This window comes from Microcaecilia unicolor, chromosome 14 (assembly GCF_901765095.1).
Source record: "Microcaecilia unicolor chromosome 14, aMicUni1.1, whole genome shotgun sequence".
Lineage (NCBI taxonomy): Eukaryota > Metazoa > Chordata > Amphibia > Gymnophiona > Siphonopidae > Microcaecilia > Microcaecilia unicolor.
The window spans coordinates 14,718,547-14,743,525 of NC_044044.1; the positions used below are offsets into that span (position 1 = coordinate 14,718,547).

General features: G+C 44.9%; 1 protein-coding gene across 7 annotated transcripts in view; it reads right to left on the bottom strand.

The window, feature by feature from the left end:
• Positions 1-6,394: 6,394 nt before the first annotated feature.
• Positions 6,395-24,979, bottom strand: part of LOC115457644 (serrate RNA effector molecule homolog) — a 65,156-nt gene continuing 46,571 nt past the window's right edge. For 3 of the 7 annotated variants that reach the window (XM_030187163.1, XM_030187160.1, XM_030187161.1), the window contains exons 11-21: positions 22,823-22,884; positions 22,335-22,413; positions 21,242-21,436; positions 19,470-19,625; positions 17,471-17,624; positions 17,168-17,361; positions 14,371-14,530; positions 13,874-13,924; positions 11,608-11,709; positions 9,127-9,223; positions 6,395-6,691 (exon numbers count right to left, since the gene is read on the bottom strand). In XM_030187163.1, the coding sequence (XP_030043023.1) occupies positions 6,616-6,691; positions 9,127-9,223; positions 11,608-11,709; positions 13,874-13,924; positions 14,371-14,530; positions 17,168-17,361; positions 17,471-17,624; positions 19,470-19,625; positions 21,242-21,436; positions 22,335-22,413; positions 22,823-22,884 (1,326 nt within the window). In that variant the 3' untranslated portion in view covers positions 6,395-6,615. The remainder of the gene's footprint in view (positions 6,692-9,126; positions 9,224-11,607; positions 11,710-13,873; positions 13,925-14,370; positions 14,531-17,167; positions 17,362-17,470; positions 17,625-19,469; positions 19,626-21,241; positions 21,437-22,334; positions 22,414-22,822; positions 22,885-24,979) is intronic. The other 4 variants (XM_030187167.1, XM_030187166.1, XM_030187164.1 and 1 more) reach the window with 3 other exon arrangements.

The following is a 24,979-nucleotide window of genomic DNA, read 5'->3' on the forward strand; positions in this document are numbered from 1 at the left end:
AAAATGATTGGGGGTGCTGAAATTTTTTTTTAATTTTTTTACAGGTGGTGCATTTCCCCCTCTCCCCCCGCCATTCATATCCAGCAATTCTCCTCTCTCCCCACCCTCCCCTCTCATCCATGTCCAGCGAATTCTCCTCTCTCCCCTGCCCTCCATCCATGTCCAACAAGTCTCATCTCTCCCCTGCCCAGCAATTTCTCCTCTATCCCCTCCCCTCCATGTCCAGCGATTTCTCCTCTCCCCTCCCTCCATGTCCAGTAACTCGCCCCAAACACCACGTGCCCCTTTTCAGCCCCCCTCCTCCGAGTTCCAGTCCCAACCCCAGCAGCCTGACCTCTTCTCCCACAACAGTCCTCCGTCCTCGCCTTCCTGCCGCCCAGAATTTAAAACTTACCTCAGTCCCGGCAGCAGTGAAAGGTGAGCAGGCTCGGCTTCAGCCTTCCCTTCTCTCTCAGCTCTGGTCCCCCTGTCGCGGAAACAGGAAATGAGGACGGGACCAGAGCTGAGTGAGAAGGGAAGGCTGAAGCCAAGCCTGCTCGCCTTTCATGCTGCTGGGACCGAGGTAAGATGAATTTTAAATTCTCGGTGGCAGGAAGGCAAGGACGGAGGACTGTTGAGGGAGAAGAGGGTGGGCAGATTGGGCTGGCTGGGGTTGGAACCGGAACTTCCGACGGCGGGTTAAAATATTGGGGGTGCTCGAGCACCCACAGCGTCGGCGCCTATGGCACGGCATAAACTTTGTCTTGAAAGAAAGTTACTTTCTATTCTTGCCTGAAGTGAGGTAGCAGTGCTACTGACCTGAATTAGGTGTTAAGGTGTGAGGAAGGTAGAATAGCTGTAAAGGTTACTAGGGCAATCGGATTACTATGTTAGCTTCAAAGGGTCTATTTGAAGCAGTCCCTTTAGAATCAAAACTTGTAGAGGAAAGGTCCCAGGAAACTTTCTTTCTGAGAAGCTCTGAGAGATGAGGACGTTTCTCTGAATAAGTGAACATTTTTTGTACTCTGTGCTTTAGTGATTTAAAGGTTGGAATTTAAAAAAAGGTAAAGTGGGTTTATTGATAAAGACAGTTAGAATTTTAAAAAGCAAACTTTATTAACTGGTCTCTCTACTCTTTCCCCCATAGTTTCTAAAACTTGAACCACAGCATACAGCATTAACAGAAGGTACAGCAGGGCCTAGTTCAGCAAGTTCCAGAGCTTAACTATTCTTTGAGTGAAAAAAATATTTCCTCCTATTTGTTTTAAAAGTATTTCCATGTAATTTAATTGTCATCTGGTCTTTGTACTTTTTGAAAAAGTAAAAAAAAAAAATTGGTTCACTTCTACCCGTTCTACACCACTCAGGATTTTATAGACCTCAGTCATATCCCCCTCATCAGTCTCTTTTCCAAGATGTTTAGGGAGCAGAAGTCTGTGGCCTGGATAGAGTTTACTCTTTCCAAAAATACTAGGACTAGGGGATACACAATGAAGCTACAAAGCAGTAAATTTAAAACAAAGTGGAGAAAATATTTCTTCATTCAATGTGTAATTAAACTCTGGAATTTGTTGCCAGAAAATGTAATAAAAGCAGTTAGCTTAATGGGATTTAAAAAAAGTTTTGGCAAGCTTCCTAAAAGAAAAGTCCATAAGCCATTAATTTAGATGGACTTGGGGAAAATCCATTGCCTATTTCTAGGATAAGCAGCATAAAATGTATTGTACTGTTTGAGGATCTTGCTATATACTTGTAACCTAGATTGGCCACTGTTGGACACAGGATGCTGGGCTTGATGGACCTTCAGTCTGTCCCAGTATGGCAACATATGTTCTTATGGACATCTGCTAGATGCTCCTAGACAGCAGATTCAAGGTCGAAGACCCTGAGCCAGGAAAGACAGCACACTGCTACTCCTAAGACGGAAATGCGTGAAGAGACAAAAGCGTAAATGGCTTGCCTTGCCAGATATTTAAGACAATATAGAAGTTTCCTGTGAAGCTTATGGAACTCAGCCTTCTCAGGGGGAAGGAATTCTGCAAAGGATTGAGTACTCTGTTAGAGATTTCAAGTAAATTGTGGAATAAACCTGATACTCTAATATGCAACTGGTTAATATTGAAGCCTGGAATGTTTTTCTGCCAAAAAGAGTCCAATGTTCTAGCTTCTCTTCCTAGAGACGCATGAGATGTTATGAGATTTCACAACAAAACAATGATAGGGTAACTGCATTTTTTTTTTTCAAACCCAGTGCATTTCTGTACCCTGTACATTGTATCAATCTTCTTTGGACCAACTTGAACTGTCATTGGAATCTCCCAATTTTTGATCATTCTTCATAATTGTATGAAGTGGACCAGCGATTTCTTCTCTAGGAGAGTCATAGAACCTCAAATAGTTCTGAACAAGGTTCCTCCTGTCTCTAATTGGACTGGTATAGCTTGAGCCATAGATATACTTTCTAGAGGACATCTATGTTTCTCAGGTGGCAGAGAAGGATCAAGTGGGATGCCGTAAGACTCCTCAGCTGAGAGGTCCTGTGGGTCTTGATCCGTCTCCCAGGAGAGGTCTGAGTCAGACTCTTAAAAAGTACGTGGAAGTGTGTGTCAAGGTAGATGAGTCTGTGAGGTTGGAGAAAGCTCCTCTGCTAATGATGATGCATGTGGTGGTTGGGTTTGTGCTGCCCCCAACGTGTAGCATTCAGCCAGCATGTGGGACCTCTCCCATACTGTCTCTCTGATGTATCATTGGACAGAGGCTGGCACAAGCACCCTGTAAGCCTATATGTGAATTCAGTAGTCCTGAGAGCACCTCCTTGAGCACAGCCTGGATTGCCTCTTGTACAGTAGGCATTGGTATCGGCTGAAAAAGTGGTATGGATGCAGCCTGAGTTATAGCCTGTGCAGGCATAGGAGATTTCAAAGACCTCAAAGGCTCTCAATGAGAAATTATCTGGAGAGGAGAAGAGTGGTCACTGTGACATGGACATTTCCTGTGCATCAAGGATGTCGATACAGGCGAGGTGTTGGTAGTGTGCCTGGAGGGAGATCGATGGCGATGCTTCTCACAGTTTTTATGCTGCAGGTCCCTCTATGCACGAGGCACTGATGAAGAAGATGTCGAGTCCAATGTTGCGCCCCTGATGTCAAATGCAGATTCCGCATTGAGTGCCAAATTCCCTACCATGCTTGATGCAGATGTTAATGCAGGACCAAAACGTTTTTCATGTTGGACTCTGCAGGCTTTAAGGGTCCTCGCTTGCATGCACAGGTAGAGGCTACAATGTGTGCCCCGGGGCTTTGGACCCAAGCACTCAACACACCAGTTATGGGGGTCTGTGCCTGAGATGGTCCTATTGTAAACTTTTTTAAGCCACTCAGCACTCTGGTTGACATGGAGGGAAAAACAGCCAGAACAAAGTCGAAAGGCTCTATGGCTTGGGGAGCTCATGTAGTCGCATACCCGAAAATGATTGATTCTTCACAGGCAAAAGAAGTGCTCAGAGACCCCAAAAGGCCAAAAACTGAAAATAAAATTTGAAAATAATGTATAATTTGAACTTAAATATAGGAAAAAAGAATAAAAAGAAAAAATGTCCCAAAAAAACATAAGGTACCAAAAAGGCAAAAGTTCAACACGCTGAGAAACAAAAAACAAAACCCGCCACCTCTCTCACAGCAGAAAATGATAGACTGCTGGTCCTAAACTCGAGTGTCAAGCGACAAGGAACCCCCCACACACGTGTGGTGGGGGCACTGCCTCATAGAATTAAAGTGATGGTGCACTTGGCAGTGTTTGCATTAGGATCCGTGGATGACATCACTCACGTGAGATTATGCCCGCTTGTCCTTGGAGAATTTAAGTTACATGAATAAATCTATATTTATACTAGTAAAAAAGGCCCGTTTCTGACACAAATGAAACGGGCGCTAACAAGGTTTTCCTCGGAGTGTGTATGTTTGTGTGTGTGAGAGTGACTATGTGAGAGAGTGAATGTGCAAGTGTGTGTGTGTGACAGAGTGAGACTGAGTGTATGTCTGAGAGTGTGTGTGTGAGAATGAGTGTGTGCGCCATGGGCCCCCCCCTCCCTCCAAGTTCCAGGGTCATCCCCCTCCCTCCCTCCGACTTCCAGGGTTGTCCCCCCATCCCTTCGAGTTCCAGGGTCATCCCCTCTCTCCGAGTTTCAGGGGACCAAGTTTCAGGTTCCCCCCCCCTCTCCCTCCGAGTTTCAGGTTCCCCCCCTCGCTCCCAATTCCAGGGTCGTTGTCCCTCTCTTCCTTCCAGTTCCAGCACCCCTCTCCTTCCGAATTTTAGAAGTCATCTTCACTTACCAAGTCGGGGTTACAGCGGCCGTCAGCAGCGGTAAAAGGCGTGCAGGCTCGGCCCTTCTCTCTCTCTCAGCTCTGGTCCCGCCCTTGCGGAAACAGGAAATGAGGGCGGGACCAGAGTTGAGAGAGAAGGGTCAAGGCCTTTTACCGCTGCTGCCGGCCGCCGTAAACCCGACTTTGTAAGTGAAGATGACTTAAAATTTGGAGGAAGGGGGCCTGAACTGGGAGGGAGGGAGGGACGATGACACCCTCATGCGTGTGACGTCGCATTCCGTTGCCTGGCAACTCTGCAGCGTTCCCTTCCAGTGATTGGTCTTTGCTGTTTGTGACGAACACGGGAGTACGTGACGTCAATTCAGGAGACGGATACAGCAGGAGCACGAATGCTTCAAGGCTTCACTTTCACGGAGTCAGCTTCAGAACGTTGGAGGTGCTTTTTATTATATAGGATATGCAGCTCGAACCTTTTCAAGCAGTAGTTCGAGGTGAGTTACTTTCAGGTACAGGAGTTACAATTTAAGCTTGTATTGGAGAAGCAGCCTAATGCAGTGGCTCCCAAACTTGGTCCTGGAGGCACCCCAGTCAGGTTTTCAGGATACCCACAATGAATATTTATGAGAGAGATTTGCATGCACTGCCTCCACTGCATGCAAATCTCTCTCAAGAATATTCATTGTGGATATGCTGAAAGCCTGAGTGGCTGGGGTGCCTCCAGGACCAGGTTTGGGAACCACTGGAATAGTAGGCCGAGAAACAGGGAAAACAGTTCAATCCCACTGCAGCTGCTTGTGATCTTGGGCAAGTCACTTAACCCTGCACTGCCTCAGGCACAACTCGGACCGTAAAGCATTCCATGGTCAGGAAAATACATACTGAATGTAACTCATCTTGAGCTACAACTGAAAAAGGCATGAGCTAAGTCCAAAACCCCTTTCCTTTTCAGTTTGGAGGCCTTAAGAGATTTGCCCAAGCTTACAAGTATTAGTGGAATTTGAACCCTGGCTTTGTTTTGGTTTCCAGCTCACTGATGTAACCACTAAGCTATGCCAACTCCAAATTTAATAACACTATGAACCTTTGGTATGCTTTTTTTAAGCAGATGAAAATCCACTTAAGCACAGAACTTACACCAGTAATGCACTGTTACATATAGCAGTCTCAACTAATCTTTTCAAAATGTACTGCTTTATCTCTAACCCCTGGCTCCGTTACTGTGTATGAAATCTTAGGCAAGTCTGATGACTTCTTGTGCCTTAGGTCTAAATTGCCCATTCTCGTCCTCAGACTGTTTCCCCGTTTTGACCCAGCAGTTTTCCTCCTGTTTCTTAGTACCTGTAGCTCAATAAAAACACAAAGGTTTGGGATCTGGCACCATGAGTCCTCTTCATTTACAACTACTTAGGGATTTTTTCTTTAAATGCTCCTCCCCCACCTCTTAAAATGTACCTTATCAAGGTCATTGCAGTAATGGCTCTGGGCCAGGGGCCAGGGACCATGCACCATAGGGTTCCTTCTGAAACTGCAATCATGGGCCCAAAATCCAGCCTGAGACCATAACTACCTCCCCTCAGCAGATGTACATCCCCAGCTGACGAACCAGCAGACCCAACTCTGCGATCAAACTGGGTATGTTTTGCATGCCAACACACCACCACTGAACCACCAGGATGGCCCCATATAGTCACCTTCTTAAACTATCTGCCACTACAGCCGTCAGATCAATACTTCTTCCTTCACAGCTGTCACACATAAATCCTCCTTCCTCATCAGTGAAATTCACAAGCTGGAAGAATAGCAGCTATCAGTAAACAGGAAAATCTATTTTGCCTCTTCTATGGAAACTGTCATGCAGTCTGAGTGCCATAGACAACAAGCCTGAAGTATCAACTACAAAGCACCTTGGGAACGAGGCATGGATAAGAAAGGTTTACACAAAACCAAAGAGCCTAGGTGAGGCATAAAAAAACAAAAAACGAAAAACACAAGTTGTCTTTGTCCTGCTCATTTCACAGAATCCTGACCCACCAATTAAACAGGAGGGAAAGGAGGAGGATAATAAACAGACCACAACCTTGAGTTTTCCACTTTTGTAAAAGTTGGAAGAAACTGTTTATTGGAAACATGGCCAACATTTCAGAATAAGCACAGGCAATAAACAAAAAAAAAAAAATTCAGAAATGTACAAAATCAAGAATTGAACTCCAAATGTCTGACGTGTTTGCTGAAAGGTAGTAAGGGTAAAAAGTGTGCTCTTGGAGAAGCTCAACACAACAGTTTTTAAAAATGTACTGCACTCTTTCAGCGGTCTCTAAAAGAAGTCAACGTCCTCAGGTGCATCTAGGTCTCTGTATTCAATGATTGCTCGGGGGTCGCCTCTGATCATCCTGTAGTGTGGGTATGGAGGGGGGGGGGGGGGGGGGGGAGAGAGAGAGAGAAACAGGGGGTTAATGGAGGTCACGGGTAAAATGACAAATAGTACAATACAGCCACTGAATGGCCATTTTTGCAGCTTTGAAACATAGGTACACGGGTGCTTCAAGATATAAGCAGATAACAGCTGTTTGATCTGCCCATCAGTATCTTCTTACTATTCTGTCACAGATCTTTTTCGATTACTGATCCCCTTCCACTTCTGCCTCACAACTCGGGATGCTTTTCTCTATCCCCATGCATGCTTGAGTTCTGGCATTATTTTGGCTTTACTCAAATAAATATCTAGGCAAAAAACTTCAGCAAAAAAACAAAGATGTGTAAACAGTTTTAGAAGCGGAAGGTTTAACAATGTTCGTACATCTTATATTCTATATTATATATGGAGTGGAGGAATGGCCTAGTGGTTAGGGTGGTGGACTTTGGTCCTGGGGAACTGAGGAACTGAGTTCGATTCCCACTTCAGGCACAGGCAGCTCCTTGTGACTCTGGGCAAGTCACTTAACCCTCCATTGCCCCATGTAAGCCGCATTGAGCCTGCCACGAGTGGGAAAGTGCGGGGTACAAATATAACAAAAATAAAATAGATACTATTGGAGATTCTACATGGAATGTTGCTACTATTGGAGATTCTACATGGAATGTTGCTATTCCACTAGCAACATTCCATGTAGAAGGCTGCGCAGGCTTCTGTTTCTGTGAGTCTGACGTCCTGCACGTATGTGCAGGACGTCAGACTCACAGAAGCAGAAGCCTGCGCGGCCACATTGGTGATCTGCAAGGGCCGACTTCTACACCCTTGTCACCTCTCGTTTAGACTACTGCAATCTGCTTCTTGCTGGCCTCCCACTTAGTCACCTCTCCCCTCTCCAATTGGTTCAAAACTCTGCTGCCCGTCTCATCTTCCACCAGGGTCACTTTACTCATACTACCCCTCTCCTCAAGACCCTTCACTGACTCCCTATCCGTTTTCGCATCCTGTTCAAACTTCTTCTACTAACCTATAAATGTATTCACTCTGCTGCTCCCCAGTATCTCTCCACACTCGTCCTTCCCTACACCCCTTCCCGTGCACTCCGCTCCATGGATAAATCCTTCTTATCTGTTCCCTTCTCCACTACTGCCAACTCCAGACTTCGCGCCTTCTGTCTCGCTGCACCCTATGCCTGGAATAAACTTCCTGAGCCCCTACGTCTCGCCCCATCCTTGGCCACCTTTAAATCTAGACTGAAAGCCCACCTCTTTAACATTGCTTTTGACTCGTAACCACTTGTAACCACTCGCCTCCACCTACCCTCCTCTCTTCCTTCCCGTTCACATTAATTGATTTGATTTGCTTACTTTATTTATTTTTTGTCTATTAGATTGTAAGCTCTTTGAGCAGGGACTGTCTTTCTTCTATGTTTGTGCAGCGCTGCGTATGCCTTGTAGCGCTATAGAAATGCTAAATAGTAGTAGTAGTAGACTTCTACATGAGTGGAATAGCAACATTCCACGTAGAATCTCAAATAGTAGCAACAGTGGAGGAGTGGCCTAGTGGTTAGGGTCAGTGGAGGAGTGGCCTAGTGGTTAGGGTGGTGGACTTTGGTCCTGAGGAACTGAGTTCGATTCCCACTTCAGGCACAGGCAGCTCCTTGTGACTCTGGGCAAGTCACTTAACCCTCCCATTGCCCCATGTAAGCTGCATTGAGCCTGCCATGAGTGGGAAAGCGCAGGGTACAAATGTAACAAAAAAAAAAAAAATCTCATTATGTAAAAGTATAAAAAGAGGGAAAATAAAGACCTCAAATGTCCCAGCAAGCTATAAAATCTTTATGGCAGCATATGTCGGACGCCAATCATATCACTGATCTAAAAAAAAAAAACCTCCTTGCAAAATAATTTTCTATTATATATCGTGCACTCAATCTTCTTTAGTATTATACTTAGATTTACATATTTTAATAGTGAAGCACTAAGCTCTTCATTCTTTTGCCCAACAGAATGAAGAGCTAAGTGCTTCAGTATATTAAAGATACATTGCAAGATGACTGTAAGAAGACTGAGTGCACGATATATAATAGAATAAAAAAAAAATAAAATCACAAAAACATTGATAAGAAATTTGGCAAGGAGGTTTTTTTTTTTTTTTAGACCAATGATATGATTGGAGTCCGATATATGCTGGCATAAAGATTTTATAGCTGGAACATTTGAGGTCTTTTATCCTCCCTTTATAATTTTACATAATGAGAACTATAATATATAGAATACAAAATATACAAATATTGTTAAATCTTCGGCTTCTACGACTGTATACATATTATTTTGGCTCCCTCATTTGCTGAAGTCCTTTACAAGTGTACTCCAGCTTCTTTGAAAAAGTATCACATTTGTGACTCCAACTGACCTGTTGCGGGGTTTGCCTGGGTAGCCGCCTTGGCCCCGGAATGAGTCATAATTGCCACGGCCAGCTGCATACGGGGCAGGAGCATAGGCGGGTCCAGCTGCCACCAGATTGTCAGAGGGAGAAAAAAAGGAGGATAAAAAATGGTTAGCGGAGAACAAAATTCAGTTATAGGCTTCTTCATGTCCAAACTCAGCACATCTCACACTGCAGATAGCTGTCCTAAATGAGGATCCTGGATATATATCCTATTAAATTTAAAGATGCAGGCACATGTGTTTTTGCTATTGAAGTGCAAGCGTTTCTTCAGGGGTCTTTCCCTGAATCTCATCTGGCCTTTTCTATGAAGTATGTTATTTTTATTCAAGTTGTACAGTGGGGGAAATAAGTATTTGATCCCTTGCTGATTTTGTAAGTTTGCCCACTGACAAAGACATGAGCAGCCCATAATTGAAGGGTAGGTTATTGGTAACAGTGAGAGATAGCACATCACAAATTAAATCCGGAAAATCACATTGTGGAAAGTATATGAATTTATTTGCATTCTGCAGAGGGAAATAAGTATTTAATCCCTCTGGCAAACAAGACCTAATACTTGGTGGCAAAACCCTTGTTGGCAAGCACAGCGGTCAGACGTCTTCTGTAGTTGATGATGAGGTTTGCACACATGTCAGGAGGAATTTTGGTCCACTCCTCTTTGCAGATCATCTCTAAATCATTAAGAGTTCTGGGCTGTCGCTTGGCAACTCGCAGCTTCAGCTCCCTCCATAAGTTTTCAATGGGATTAAGGTCTGGTGACTGGCTAGGCCACTCCATGACCCTAATGTGCTTCTTCCTGAGCCACTCCTTTGTTGCCTTGGCTGTATGTTTTGGGTCATTGTCGTGCTGGAAGACCCAGCCACGACCCATTTTTAAGGCCCTGGCGGAGGGAAGGAGGTTGTCACTCAGAATTGTACGGTACATGGCCCCATCCATTCTCCCATTGATGCGGTGAAGTAGTCCTGTGCCCTTAGCAGAGAAACACCCCCAAAACATAACATTTCCACCTCCATGCTTGACAGTGGGGACGGTGTTCTTTGGGTCATAGGCAGCATTTCTCTTCCTCCAAACACGGCGAGTTGAGTTCATGCCAAAGAGCTCAATTTTTGTCTCATCTGACCACAGCACCTTCTCCCAATCACTCTCGGCATCATCCAGGTGTTCACTGGCAAACTTCAGACGGGCCGTCACATGTGCCTTCCGGAGCAGGGGGACCTTGCGGGCACTGCAGGATTGCAATCCGTTATGTCGTAATGTGTTACCAATGGTTTTCGTGGTGACAGTGGTCCCAGCTGCCTTGAGATCATTGACAAGTTCCCCCCTTGTAGTTGTAGGCTGATTTCTAACCTTCCTCATGATCAAGGATACCCCACGAGGTGAGATTTTGCGTGGAGCCCCAGATCTTTGTCGATTGACAGTCATTTTGTACTTCTTCCATTTTCTTACTATGGCACCAACAGTTGTCTCCTTCTCGCCCAGCGTCTTACTGATGGTTTTGTAGCCCATTCCAGCCTTGTGCAGGTGTATGATCTTGTCCCTGACATCCTTAGACAGCTCCTTGCTCTTGGCCATTTTGTAGAGGTTAGAGTCTGACTGATTCACTGAGTCTGTGGACAGGTGTCTTTCATACAGGTGACCATTGCCGACAGCTGTCTGTCATGCAGGTAACGAGTTGATTTGGAGCATCTACCTGGTCTGTAGGGGCCAGATCTCTTACTGGTTGGTGGGGGATCAAATACTTATTTCCCTCTGCAGAATGCAAATAAATTCATATACTTTCCACAATGTGATTTTCCGGATTTAATTTGTGATGTGCTATCTCTCACTGTTACCAATAACCTACCCTTCAATTATGGGCTGCTCATGTCTTTGTCAGTGGGCAAACTTACAAAATCAGCAAGGGATCAAATACTTATTTCCCCCACTGTACGAGCATTGTTTGCTGCATGCCTTTCATCCCTCTCACTCTACAGAAAAAATTTAAATCGCTCGCTGAGCAGCATACACCCATCTTCTTTACATAATTTTCTGCCCCTCCCTAAAACCTTATCTAAGCCAATAATTTATATCCCACCAAATCCAATAGGTCCAAGATGGTTTACAATCAAGAAACAGCTCTATGTAGCCCAAGGAAATAAGGGTTTCCTTTACAAGAATGCTCCTCTCCCATTTCCATATCCAGCTTGACAAATCATGGCAGGTCTCTTTTCACATTACAGACCCCCTTCCCCCAAATTCCACTTAAGGAGAAGATGCAAGTTTTCCTTTGCATCCTGCCCCTATCCTGGCAGCTATTTCCTTTACACACCTTCCCCATACCCCTCCTCCCCGAATCCAGTCCGAGACGTAGCCGGTCTCTCTTACAAACACAACCTTCTTTCCCAAATCCAGCCCGAGATGACAGACCTTCTTTTAGAGCAACTGTAACATGAGACCTACACTCACCTCCATAAGGTAGCATGGGTGGGCGGGGTTGACCAAAGGACAGGAGTGCCTGTGGGCTCTGGTTAGGGTACAGTATTCCAGGCGTCAAACCTGCAAGGGATACAATAAGAACAGGGGAAGTGAATTACTGCTAGCATAAGCCACCTTCAACTACTGAACATTTGTATAGGGTTACATACCCTTTTCCCCTTCCCATTTCTCCAGAAAGCAAAGACTGTGTCCCTTAAATATTCTGTAGGCCCAGAAATATTTTTGTCATCTCCTAACAAGAGGGGGAGGGGAGAAACACCTTGTTTCAAAGCCACAATAAAGCTTCAGGGCTCTAGTGACATGACTTGTGTTCAAAAAAATGACCACCTTACAATACACAGCTCTAGTATAAGTTCTGAGAAAAGCTGGCTGTCTCTTCTCCAAAACTTTGTGCACCGAATAACTACTCCTCATACTCTGGCTGCACCAGAATGGTGCCAGCGATGGCTTTTGGATTTTAGACGTAATTACTCATCTTTTCCAAATCCAAGCTCAAGGTCAATTAAACACAGGTAACTCCAAGTTATTTCCCTGTGCAAGTGGACTTGCAATTTAAGTTGTACCAGAGGCAACTGGAGAATGAAGTGACTTTTTCACGTCAAAAGAAGTGTCAGTAGGAGAAGAAGGATTTGAAACCTAGCTTCTCTTATTCTTAAGCCCACTGCTTTAGATTCCCAACATCCTAATTCTCAATATACTTAGCCTTAACCTGGTCCTGGAGGCACAGCAGCCAGTCAGATTTTCAAGATATCCACAATGAATATTCATGAGAGAGATCTGTATGCATTGCCTCCACTGAATGCAAATTCTCTCGAATATTCACTGTGGATATCCTGAAAACCTGACTAGCTGGGGTGCCTCCAGGACCAGGTTTGGAAACCACTGTTATTAATGGATACAGAAGTAGATTGGTGGTTAGAACAAAGGGTTTAAATCCCATTTTTCCCACCAACACTCCTTGTGATCTTGGGCAAAATGTATTTATTTCTTAGTGGTCGATATACTGCCGATATCATGTTAAGTGTAGCTCTGTGGTACACAATACTATAAACAAAACAGATTGGAAAAGAAAATACCCTCCAAAGCATCAGATACAAAATTTGGAGCCCAATTTAAGCATCGACAACTGCAGGCTGAATTTGACCTGGATATTCAATGCTGGGCTTAATCCGGGCACCAGAACCGATCCTCTGGGTCTTGCCTGGCCACCAGAAGTTATCTGGGTGCCAGCTGATATTCAGTGCTGGTACCCGGATAAGTAATTCCTAACTGTACTACTAATAATCATTTCTATAGTGCTGCTGCACCCAGCACTGTACATATTATATGAAGGTACTTTCTCTGTCCCTAGAGGGCTCACAAAGTATTTATCAGGACACTGGCACTGAATGTCTTTGGCACTAACCAGAGAGTGCCTCGGCGATCAGAGCAAATATCCAGCAGCACATTATGGCTCCATGCTGATGAATATCTGGCTCTAGGGTGGGTCACTCTCTCTTGCCGGGTTAAATAATTTTAAATACTGGACTAAGCCCTTTGGGGCAGGAAATACTTACTGTGCCTAACTCACCCTGAACTCTGGTTTGGAAAAGCGAGTAAAAGACACAACATCAACCCCTCTGTTCGCCAAAACGAGACACTCGGAGCTGGGAACCACTATGTGACGGCAGCACCCTACAGGCAATGCAAACCTTTGCTCCCATGCTTTGATTTCCTAAGTTAGCTAGGAGTTTGGGCCTTTAACCCTCCTCTCCTCCTTCCTGTACACATTAATTGATTTGATTACTTTATTTTTTGTCTATTAGATTGTAAGCTCTTTGAGCAGGGACTGTCTTTCTTCTATGTTTGTGCAGAGCTGCGTACACCTTGTAGCGCTATAGAAATGCTAAATAGTAGTAGTAGTAAGGCACGGGGGCTTCCAGCCACTCGTGTCACCTCAGGAATAGGCCAGAAGAATAAAGGTTAGATTTAAAATCTAAGTATTTTTCTTTCAGTGCATAATTAAACTGTGAAATATGTTACTAAAAAATTGTTTGTACAAGTTTCTAGAGGACAAGCCCATTAACTATTATTAGCCTAGTAGACAGAGATCACCACGGTTTATTTTTTTGAGATAACCAATATGGAATGATCTCCCCCATTAAGAGCTGCAAGATACTTCTAAAAAAACCCAAAAAACCCCAGGACTGGAAAACAGACAGGACGCTGGAATTGATGGCCTACTGGTTCAACTCACTGTGAAATAACTTATGTTTTGAAATCATCCCTGCAACTGTGTTCAAATTTTCTGCAATCAGAACAAACAGGTTCATTAATATCGTCTCTCCTCATCTGGGCCAAGTCTGAGGGTAGAGGGTTGGATGGCAGTGCTCGCAATAATAAATACAATAAGGTTTGCTTGATAAAAACAAACACTGACAGCTTCTGCTGGGAGGAAAATTAGCCCAGGAGCACAAAGCATTTCTTCTGTACCCAGTGTTATAAAATGAACTTCCAAAGTATCAGTGAGTCACTTTCTCTCTCTAAAGATCTAATCACCAAGCTCTCTACAGTGGGATCATCATGCAGACCTATGACAGTATCTTCAAAGATACATCACGAACTTTGGATATGGTTTTTTTTCTCAGCAGTTTACAAAAATAAATAAATACATAGAGCAACATATATTAAAATAAAAGGATACGAGTCCCTCCTAGATCAAACCTATTACTGCATTCCATGTCTTCCTCTTACTTTGTCCTGGCACCGGAGGCTGGTTAGGTTTTATCATCTCAGGCAGTGAAGGACGCTTGGCATCCATGAGAAAGTTGTTGAAGAAGGAGACCTCTTTCTTCACCTCCTCTATCTTCTCACTGTGCTTGTTGAAGATGTGCTTCCGAACAAACTCTGGGCCCTGCGAGTAGAGAGCGAGACAGATGAGTCACAAAGCTGGGATAAGGAGGGACCAACAGCTATACCCACAGCCCGAGAGAACGCAAGTAACTCTTTACGTGCATATACTCTGAGAAAGTGGCTTCTCTATGCATTAGCCACCCTTCTTTTAAACATCTACCACCCCAAAGAAATGGGCAGTATCGTTTACGAACTTGCCCACCCCAATAGCACCCCAAGCAGACAGCAAGTATCCTTATGCACTTAGCCACTTGGACACCACTTTGGGGAGACTGACTGTATCCTTTATGCATTTTCCCACCCTGATGCCAAACTGTGAACATGACAGTCTCCCTTTATACACTACCTATCCCAAGATTATCTGGGTCTCCTTTACGCATCTTCTCTTTTTTTTTTGCCCCTTTGTTCTGGAATGACTTGGGTAAACTCGAGACCTGAATATCAACTACTGAGGAGGGATTCATAGGAATGTCAGCAGATGCGGCAGCCCTGCAGGCCCTCGGAAATAATAAACAATCTGAAAATGGAAATAACGAGCGAGGTGAATAAATCTGCTGACGACAAAGTTATTCAATCACAAGAAAAACTGCAAGAGGACTGTACGAGATTAAGAGACTGGGCATCCAAACAGTAGATGACATTTAATATGAGCAAGTGTAAGAGGAACCCAAACTATAGCTACATAATGCAAGGCTCTACATTAAGAGCCACCGACCAGGAAAAGGATCTAGATATCATCACTGATACATTGAAACCCTCTGCTCAGTGTGCAGCAGCGGCTAAAAAAGCACAGAATATTAGGAATTAATATTAGGAATTATTAGGGTAAAAAATGGAGACCAAAACCGAGACTATAATAATACTTCTGTATCACTCCAAGATACAACCACAACTGAAATACTGTGCGCAATATTGGTCACTGCATCTCAAAAAAAAAAAAGACTTGAATGTTTCCTTCATGGACCAACACCAAAAGGACCCCTAGGGCCATCCTCCCCTCACAGGCCTTCCTGGTCTGTTGTGTGGCATCACATGACTGGCAGGGCCACAAAGAGACTGGGCCGGGCCCGGGGCAAGGCCGCCCCCGTGCCGCAGTCAACACCCGCTCCCCTCCGGGCCTCCTGCATTGAAATCATCACAGTGCATCACCTGTCGCGGAAGTTACATTCGACGAGGGCGGGACACAGGGAGGGAAGGCCTGAAGAGAGGTGAATCCGATCTGCTGCTGCTGGCTGCACTTTCGTCACGGAGCGAGGTGACAGGTGAGGCGCTGTGATGATTTCAATGCAGGGGGCCCGGTGGCGGACGATCGACGGAGCCGAGGGTGAGTGAGATCGGGGACTGCGGCGCGGGGCCTCAATTTTGTCGTCCCCCCCCCCCCCCCCCCCCGCAGCCCTGATGACTGGTTCCTGTAAACTTGCCATTATCCTCCTAAGTGATATCAGGTAAAATTGGGGTCCCAGCTCCAGTGCAGGACCCCCCCCCCCCCCAAGTTACCCGACATAGCCCCACCCCATAGCCTTCTTACCATGTGGCAGGCTGCCACTACAGCCCCAACATGGGTGCTATTCCCAAAAGATTCAACTCAGCTGAAGCTTGCACAGCTGAAAAATGAAGTAGTCTCCAGCACTGCCTCAGAAAGCAAAAATGGCTCCAGTTTCTCCATAACATTCAGGGTAGTAAAAGCCAGCAGCACTACTAACCTTCTGGCCCCAACGTACACCACAGCAACTGCCACATGGCATTTGACTATTCCAACTATGAGCACGGTGGAACTACGAATAGGGAGCTATTATAATCTAATCTTTTGAACGGTATCTACATGTGGGAAACAATCCATGAAACAGAACATAAACAACAAACTTGGTAAAAGTATTTTTCTCTCAAAATACATTTACACTGTGGAATTTGTTGCCAGAAGATGTGGTCAAAACATTCAACATAGCTGAACTTAAAAAGGGTTTGGACAGATCCTGAACAAAAAAAAAAAATTGTTAAACCCATGCAGATTTGGAAAAACCACCACTTATCCCTGGAGTGAGCAACAAGGAATGATTTACCCTTTGGCATGTGTTTACTTGTGACCAGGATTGGCCACTATTGGAGACCGGATGTCAGGCTCAACTGACCTTTGGTCTGAGCCAGCATAAACATCTTATGCAGGGCTTTTTTTTGAGGGGGTACTTGGGGGAACTAAGTACCGGCACCTTTTCTACTGTCTGCTAAAATTGACTCATGGTTCCCAAGTTTTAATGAAAGAGCTCAGGCTCTACACACCAATTCTGTCTTGTCATAGATTCTATAACTGGTTGCAGGGGGGCTGGCTATTGTGGGGTGGGTGGGTTCCTCAGTGATCACCCACACTCCTGGCACCTTTGAGTACTGGCACCTTTTTCACTACAAAAAATGCACTGATCTTATGTCAAATGATCATGTAAGTAACAAAGACTGTTTACTTTAGTGACAATGGAACTAGGTAACAATGGGAAGCAGTTCTGCAACCTTTGCTCTCTCAAACACACACTGTCCCAGGACAGAATAGGTAGACAGCAGCAATGGAAACGCACTGCTCAAAATAAGCACATACACGAGAGACTCCTCTGTGCATTCAATCCCTTCAGCCCAAATGAGGTTTTACCTTAAACTTCTTGCCACTGAGTGGACATAGCCACTTGTCCTTGCCTAGTTCCTGGGTATTGGCAGTGACAAACTTCTCCACCTCTTGTTCAGGATCCTTCCGGCCCATCTTTTGAGCCTCCTCTTCAGAGAGGGACTCTCGCACGCTGAAGAGCGGATTTAGCCTCTCCTCAAACGTCTTCTGCCATTCTGCCACTGCGGAAGACAAGAGATCACGAGAGAGAAAAAAGTATGAGCTTCCACAGTGCAAGACAAGACTATATGGGTACGCAGTGGTAGTTAATCCCATCCCTATATACCATACCTTCTCCGTGGCTGATCCTGTTGGGGGGCATGGGACCCCTCACGTGCATGATTCCACATCGGTTGGGCATGGCATCCTCATTCGGGTACTCACAGGTACTGTAGTAGTCAATGGAGTGCACAATACGCAAGTAAAGCAGCAGCTTGTCTACGACCTGGAGGAGACTATCATCAGTTTATTCCACCGCAGGCAGAGAGAAGACGGCACAGTAAAAATGCCATAGAAAAAGGGCAACGGGTGGTCACCTAGAACAGTATTTCTCTCTAGTCTGTCCTTGCCCTGGAATATACAGTGATGCGAAAAATTTGTTTATCCCGCTCCTGATTTCCCCTACTATTGTACAGATAAGAACATAAGCACTGCCATATTGGATACTGGGCTTGATGGACCTTCGGTCTGTCCTATGTCACATTGAATAGTTTCTGATCTTAGATAAAATGTAATATTAGACAAAAGGAGCTGCAGTAAACAACACAGTTTTTAAATTATTACTATTTAAGGAACAAAGTTATCCAACACGCATGTCACCCAGGTGACAAGAAACTGCCCCCTTAATCAACCAGTTGAACAAATGTAATTGGTAAGAGTTTCAGCTGACTGAACACAGCTAGGCTCGACTACAGCCAGCCCTGTTGAATGTAAATCTCATTGTATATCATACCATGAGAGTGAAGCAGTCACCAAAAGGTTTATACAAGAACGTAATACCATGAAGAGAATTTTCCAGATACACAATGGGGCATATTTTCAAAGCACTTTGGGAGGCTAAGTTCCATAGGTTTCTATGGAACTTTGGGAGGCTAAGTGCTTTGAAAATGAGCCCGAATATCAACCAGCTCACCGTTATCCACGTTTATTCACCCCTTCAAAGAAATGTAGCAGATTAGTGAGGCAAGATTTCCCTTGAATAAATCCAGGTTGGCTTTGCCCCATTAATCCATGCTCAATAATTTCCTTAGGGATATCCTTATAATTAAAGATATCCAAAATAGCAGCCCTGGGCTCATCCTTGATTTCTAAATGAAATGGAATGGTCCTAGCCATTTCCCATAAAACTCCTCTGGTGGGGTCCTTCTCCTTTCCTGCAGCAGAGAGAGACCTGGAGACTGGAGTGTGCACCCCCAAACAAGGCACAGGGGCCAAGAGCTCTAAAATTGCTCTTCTTTCCCTTCTGCTCCTTTATGTTCCTTTTGTACTTTTTTATTTAAGCACCGTCAAAAATCAAACCAAGAGCCCAGAGCATATCAAGAAAAGAATAAAAATTTAGAACCAGTGGCGTACCAAGGGGGGGGGGGGGGGGGGTTGCCACGGGTGCACGCCGTTGGGGGGGTGTCGCAGCGCGCGCCTGTCTGCTCCCAGTTCGCTACGCTCGCTAAATTCTCTCGTTCGCTGCAGCTCCCTCCTTCTGCCCCGGAACAGGTTACTTCCTATTCCGGGGCAGAGGGAGGGAGCTGCAGCGAACGAGAGAATTTAGCGAGCGTAGCGAACTGGGAGCAGACAGGCGCGCGCTGCGGCACCCCCCCCAGCGGCGCGCTGCACCCCGGGGGGGGGAGGCGCATCGACGATCCGCCCCGGGTGCCGTCGAGGCTAGGAACGCCACTGTTTAGAACTAAGCTAAATGGGGCCAAAAATCGGCGCACCCAACAAAATTAAAAAAGGCCTGGGTTGCACAGACTCATCTACCTCTGCTGGGAGACTGAGAAAAACTGAGCAGGTCATGATTGCACAGTCCCTTGCACAGTGTCACTAGTCAGTAGTTCTCAGTCTCCATCTGCTGGTAGGAGAGCATATTACTCACACGTCAGGAACAGTTTGGAGTAGACGATAAGGAAGGTAGATTTACATACAATGGAGGCAGTGCATGCAAATTTATTCCATGCATATTTATTGTGGGTATCCAGAAAACCTGATTAGCTAGGTGTGTCCCAAGGACTAGGTTGAGAACTCCTGTTCTATTATCAGATTCCTCCTTCCCCCGCTTTTTCTCTCTCAACTATACCTTGACAAGCTTCTCATCCCTTTCCACATTGATCTCAGCTGGATTTCCTTCTTTAGGCGGTTCATCAGGTGCCTCCCCGCTGTTGCCCAGCAGCTCTTCCTCCTCTGCATTCACCTCTTCAATCAGATAATCTGTGATGTTCTTCAGGAGTGGGTTCTGTGACAACAGAGAGCAAAAGGGTGAAGCAGAAGCACGCATGACAAACAAAAGTTCAGCCAGTACTGGATTAGTATCATAACAGCATTCAAATAAGAAACCACGCCACATTTTCTGGAGACTGCTTATAGCTGTTCTAATTTACAGGACTGACACTTTTGGTCATGTCTCAGTAAACTAACATCAATAATATATTGTATTTTTAAAAAATTTTAATTCATCTGGATTTAGCTCAAGTCTTTCCAGTGGTGGCTCAGACAGTTATATCCAGCAACAGCAGAATTTCCCTACTGTCAGAGAGTTTACAATTAGCAAAAAAGGTGTACTCAAATGCCAGGCCACCCTTCAGGGGTGGGGTGATCACTGAGGGACCCACCCCACAATAGCCAGGACCCCTACAACCAGTCACAGGATCTACGACAAGGTAGAATTAGTGTGTAGAGTCTGAGCTTTTTCATTAAAACTTGGGATCCATGGGTCAATTTCAGCAGACAATGGAAAAGGTGCCGGTACTAGAGCATGACACGGGAACGGGGAACCGCAGTATCATTTTCTACTTTGAAGCCTGTTAATGAACTGGACTGTTATTTATGTTTAAGTGATGCCTACAAAGATATTTTGATTTTTTGGAAAAACAAGCAAACATACTGGCTACAACTAGCAAAATTTGCATGGGAGATCCTGTACACCCTGCTAACAGCACATCTTCTAAGAAGACAACTTCTATTTTTATTTATTTATTTTTGTTACATTTGTACCCTGCGCTTTCCCAATCATGGCAGGCTCAATGCAGCAGGCAATGGAGGGTTAAGTGACTTGCCCCTTCCAGGAAGGGCTGTGGAAGACAGGAGAGCTAGACTGAATCCTGAGATTGTTGATTTCTTATTTATCCACAGATTAAAAAACCATAACAGTGCTTTATAGGGCATATTTTTCCCCTCTAGGGCATATAGAACGGGTTGTATTTTATACCCCTGGACATTTTAACAGTGTGAATTAGGATTCCTTGGTGTAGTTGGGGTTGGAAGGGTAGAGGGTGGTTGTGGGAAGGAGGGTTATTATAGCTGCTCATTATTATTATTGTTCTCCATTTGTAATTTATACGCAACAGTTGCATAGCATATTGTTCCTTTTTATATTTTAATATAAAGATTTAAATATAAAATCATAAGTGTTTAAGGCTTCTGCAGATGAGGATACAGCCCACGGGGACGAGGCGGGAACGGAAACAAACTTTGTCCCCGTGTCATTCTCTAGCCGGTACTCAGTACCCCCCCAAGTACCCTTGGTGTACTAAATCAGTGTACACCAATGCCATTAATACAAGTTATTTAACTGCAGGTCCCATTTTATGCAAGGGGATCTAGTTATTAATAGTGCATATTAGTAATTTTAGCAGTAAGTTTTTACCTGAGACAATGAAGGTGGGCATGATCCACCGAATATCACCAGTGAGGGATTTAACTCTAGCCTCTCTGGTTCTCAGCCGATTGTGCAAACCACTAGGCTATCCCTCCAAAATTCCTATCACTAGTAGGTTTTACCCATCTTTTGAATCTGGACATTTTGAGTGCTTAGTGCTCAGGAAAACTATGCTCCTCCATCGCACCACTGACCGCTCCATCCTTGATGGCCTCCTCTTCCCCAGTGGTATTCCAGATTTGGGTGCGGTCATCAAGGGTATGGATGAGCTTGGCAGCTAGTTTGATGTCATTCCGCACAATCTGCTTATGCTGTGTTATGCCGTTAACATGCCGCACACGGCGTGTCAGATCCCGGTTTACACCAGGACTCAGTTCACAGTCTCGCAACTACACAGGGAGAGGAGAAAACACAACAGAAGAAAGAAAATGTAGCGAAATAACGATGAAAAATAAAAGGAAAGGAATGAAAGAACCATGAATTAGTTTGCCTCTTTTCTACCCTTACCTCTTCTGGCTCCCATTTCTCTTCTCCCAGTTGCCTCCACATGCTCTCTGCAACCACTTCCTACACTCCCATCACAAACAGTAGATCAGGCTTGTCCAAGTTCAATCCTCAAGGACTACAAGCAGACCAGGATTTCAGGATATCCCTAATAAATATGCATACGAAAGATCTACATACAAATGATGTAGTGGGCATGCAACTCTCTCATATGCATATTAGGGATATCCTGAAAACCTGGCTTGTTTGCAGCCCCCAGGAATGAACTTGGTCAAAAGCCTGCAGCGGATGGTTTGCTGGGGTTATGACTCCAAAATAAATAATAATCCCATTCTGTCATTGATTGTGAACGCCATCCAGTGAAATCACCTGTCAGTCAGCTCATCAGCTTTAATTCCCAGCTCTGTTACCAACTCTGTGTGATCAGGAAAGTTACTTTATCTCACATCTAAACAGGCAGAGGGAGAATCCTGCCACCATCACCCCCCGCCACCACCACCCCAAATAGCTGCAAGTGAATGCTCATGGTGCAATGGGTTCCCAGCCCCAACTTAGCATGAATCCCAAAGGCAAATGGCAATGCTAGGCCAATAAAAAGGCAAAAAAAGAATGCCAGGAGCCAGGACAATATTTTGTTCCTACTTCCACTGCTAGTCCCAGAACACGTCAAAAAATGTATTAAGTTAGTCCAATAAAAATATGGTTTTTTTTGTTTTTGTTTGACTTCTATTTATTACCTTTAAAGGACTAATATGGCAACCACACTATTCCCAGAACACTCACCCGGATGTTTTGCAGATTCCAGCAAATCTCCTTGATATTCACACTCCGGTCATATGTAACCCAGGCTCTCCTAGAGAACCTGGAGAATCAAAATAATTAAAAAAAAAAAAAAAAGTCGGTCACAATTTCAACCACCAAGATGGTGCCTAAAAAGCTGTCCTCCTTCCACAGCTGGAGAGGAAAGACGACCTTCAGGCATACTGTTGCCAGATGATGCAAAAACAGAAGAAACAAAACTTCGCAAGGATATAAACAGTAGAACGAACAGTGAAGTGGACTTAAAAAATGGAGGACGCTCCAGGTCAAAAAAACTTCGAGTCGTGTTCATCAATCAAAGTTTTTTTTTTGACCTGGAGCGTCATCCATTTTTTAGTTCTCTTCGCTGTTTGTTATACTGTTGTCAGAAACATCCACTAATAAGGGTCTGTTCACACAACTACAGGCAAGACCACAATCAAGATATGAAAATTAAAGCATGAGACCAATACCTTCTGTCTGGCTGGGGGTCTGACAAAGCGACTCTCATGAAGCCAGGGTAGCGCTTACAGAGCTAGATGGGAGGAGAGAAAAGAAAAGAAAGGAAATGATGAGAAGGTAGAGAGATGCCTAATGCTAGCTTTTCTTGGAATTCTGTGCACTATAAACATCCTTGCTCATGCTCCATATAAGCCTATAAGCACACAAAAGTGGACCTGGGAAATGCTAGGTTTGTGCACCTCTCTACAGTAGCACATACAGAGCTGGATTAAAAAGGAACAGCATACCTGTGATGGATGCTCTCCATGGACAGTAAGATCCAACAGACACACAAATGGGCAACATTATTTGGACAGAGCCAAGTTGGGATCTCTCTCAGGGAACTCAAACTCTAGAAAAGTTTTCTGAGCCTGTGCATTTCTTTGCTCCTAAGAGATATCGTCTCTCCTCAGTCAGTTGTAAACAAGCTTCAACTTGGGAAGGAGAGAGGAAGTACCATATGTGGCTGCTGATCCTGCTTTCCAAGAACATGCATTACAGATATGCAACTATGCATTCTCCATGGACAAACAGGATCACAACAGCCAAAAAAAGAAAAAAAAGTGGAGTCTTTCAAGCTGAGGGTTGCGAACATTCTACTATGCATTCCTTCTTGCCTTGCAACCCATGCACATTAGGAGGTAGTGGCAGGTTGAAGCATTAGTTACAAATGCTGCTAAGAACAGCTTAGCCAAAAGAACTGTCCAAAATGTGGCGATTAACAAAGCATTACTGCTTGGAACAATGTATGCACTGACAACCACATCACCACCTTACAAATACCTTTTGTTCATGACGATTATAATCGTGCTATTGTGGTTCTAAGGTGGTACAAGGTTACTTTCTTAGGCAGCACAGAATCACTTCTTTGGTAACAGAATGCTATGCAGTTGGCTATCCAAACAGATAAGGTTTTTTCACATACTGGATGTCCTTTTTTGTTAAACTGTACTACAAAAAGAATTCAGAACACATATTTATGACTTTCTTTCAATGTATCTGGTATTTTTATTCCTGTGTATTTGCATGCTCTGGAGGGAAAAAAAACTGGCATTATAACTGGTCTCCCAGCAGTCAAAACCCAACTCCCGCATCGACCTTGGCAGTTCTGCAACCTGCGCCTCCACCGATACCCCAGTCTTTCTCAGTGTCGGCCCTCGATGAACGCACCTGGGGCTTGCTCCTTGAGCTGCTGGATAGCCTTCTGCAATGGTATGCATTAGCATCGGGGGGGGGGGGGGGGGGGGGGGTGCTTGCACCTACCCTGCCTCCTATTGCGGCCCTGCTTGGCCCTCAGCCTGAAGTGCAGCCTCAGACACCGACACCACATGCGACTCTGGTGTCGGCTGCTACCCAAGCCAGCACTCCCTTGACATCAGTGGAGGAAGCATCGTCCGAATTGAAGCGGGAACTGACTTCTCAATGCCATTCTCGAAGACATGGCTCTTCTACATCAAGGCAGGTTTGGTCTCAACATTCCCACCAGGAGGTATTGTCTGACAACTAATAGGAACACTCATGGGCTTCTGATGAGTCCTATGGAATTCCCTCTGAACCCTCCCCTCCACCTGAAAGGAGAAAGTTTCCTCTGGAGAGCCTTTCATTCCCTTCTTTTGTCAAGGAAATGGCCGAGGCCATTCCATTTCCTTTGGAAGTGGAGGACGAGCCCAGGGCCAAGATGCTCAAGGTCCTGGACTACAATGTCTCCTCATAGGGAGATTGTGACTGTCCCTCTCCACGAGGTACTCCAGAACTCATTAGGAATTGGGAGTCCCCTCTGTTGGTCCCAGTCATGCCCAAGAAGATCAATACCATATACCAGATCCACAGTACACCTGGTTTTGATGAGCCTCGGTTGCCTCACAATTCCATGGTGGTGGAATCCGCTCTCAAAAGAGCCAGGAGTTCCAGGGACTATGCTTCAGTGCCCCCAGGTAGAAAAGCTAGAACCCTGGATTCTTTTGAGAGAAAAGATGTTCCAGGCTTCAATGCTCATCTCCCGAATACAATCCTACCAGCTCTTCACGAGCGACTACTTGCGAAACTCGGTGCGCAAGTTGTCGGATCTGGCCGAGACTCTCTCTCCAGAGCAGACCAAGTCACTTAGTCAGTTGGTCAAGCAGCAGAAA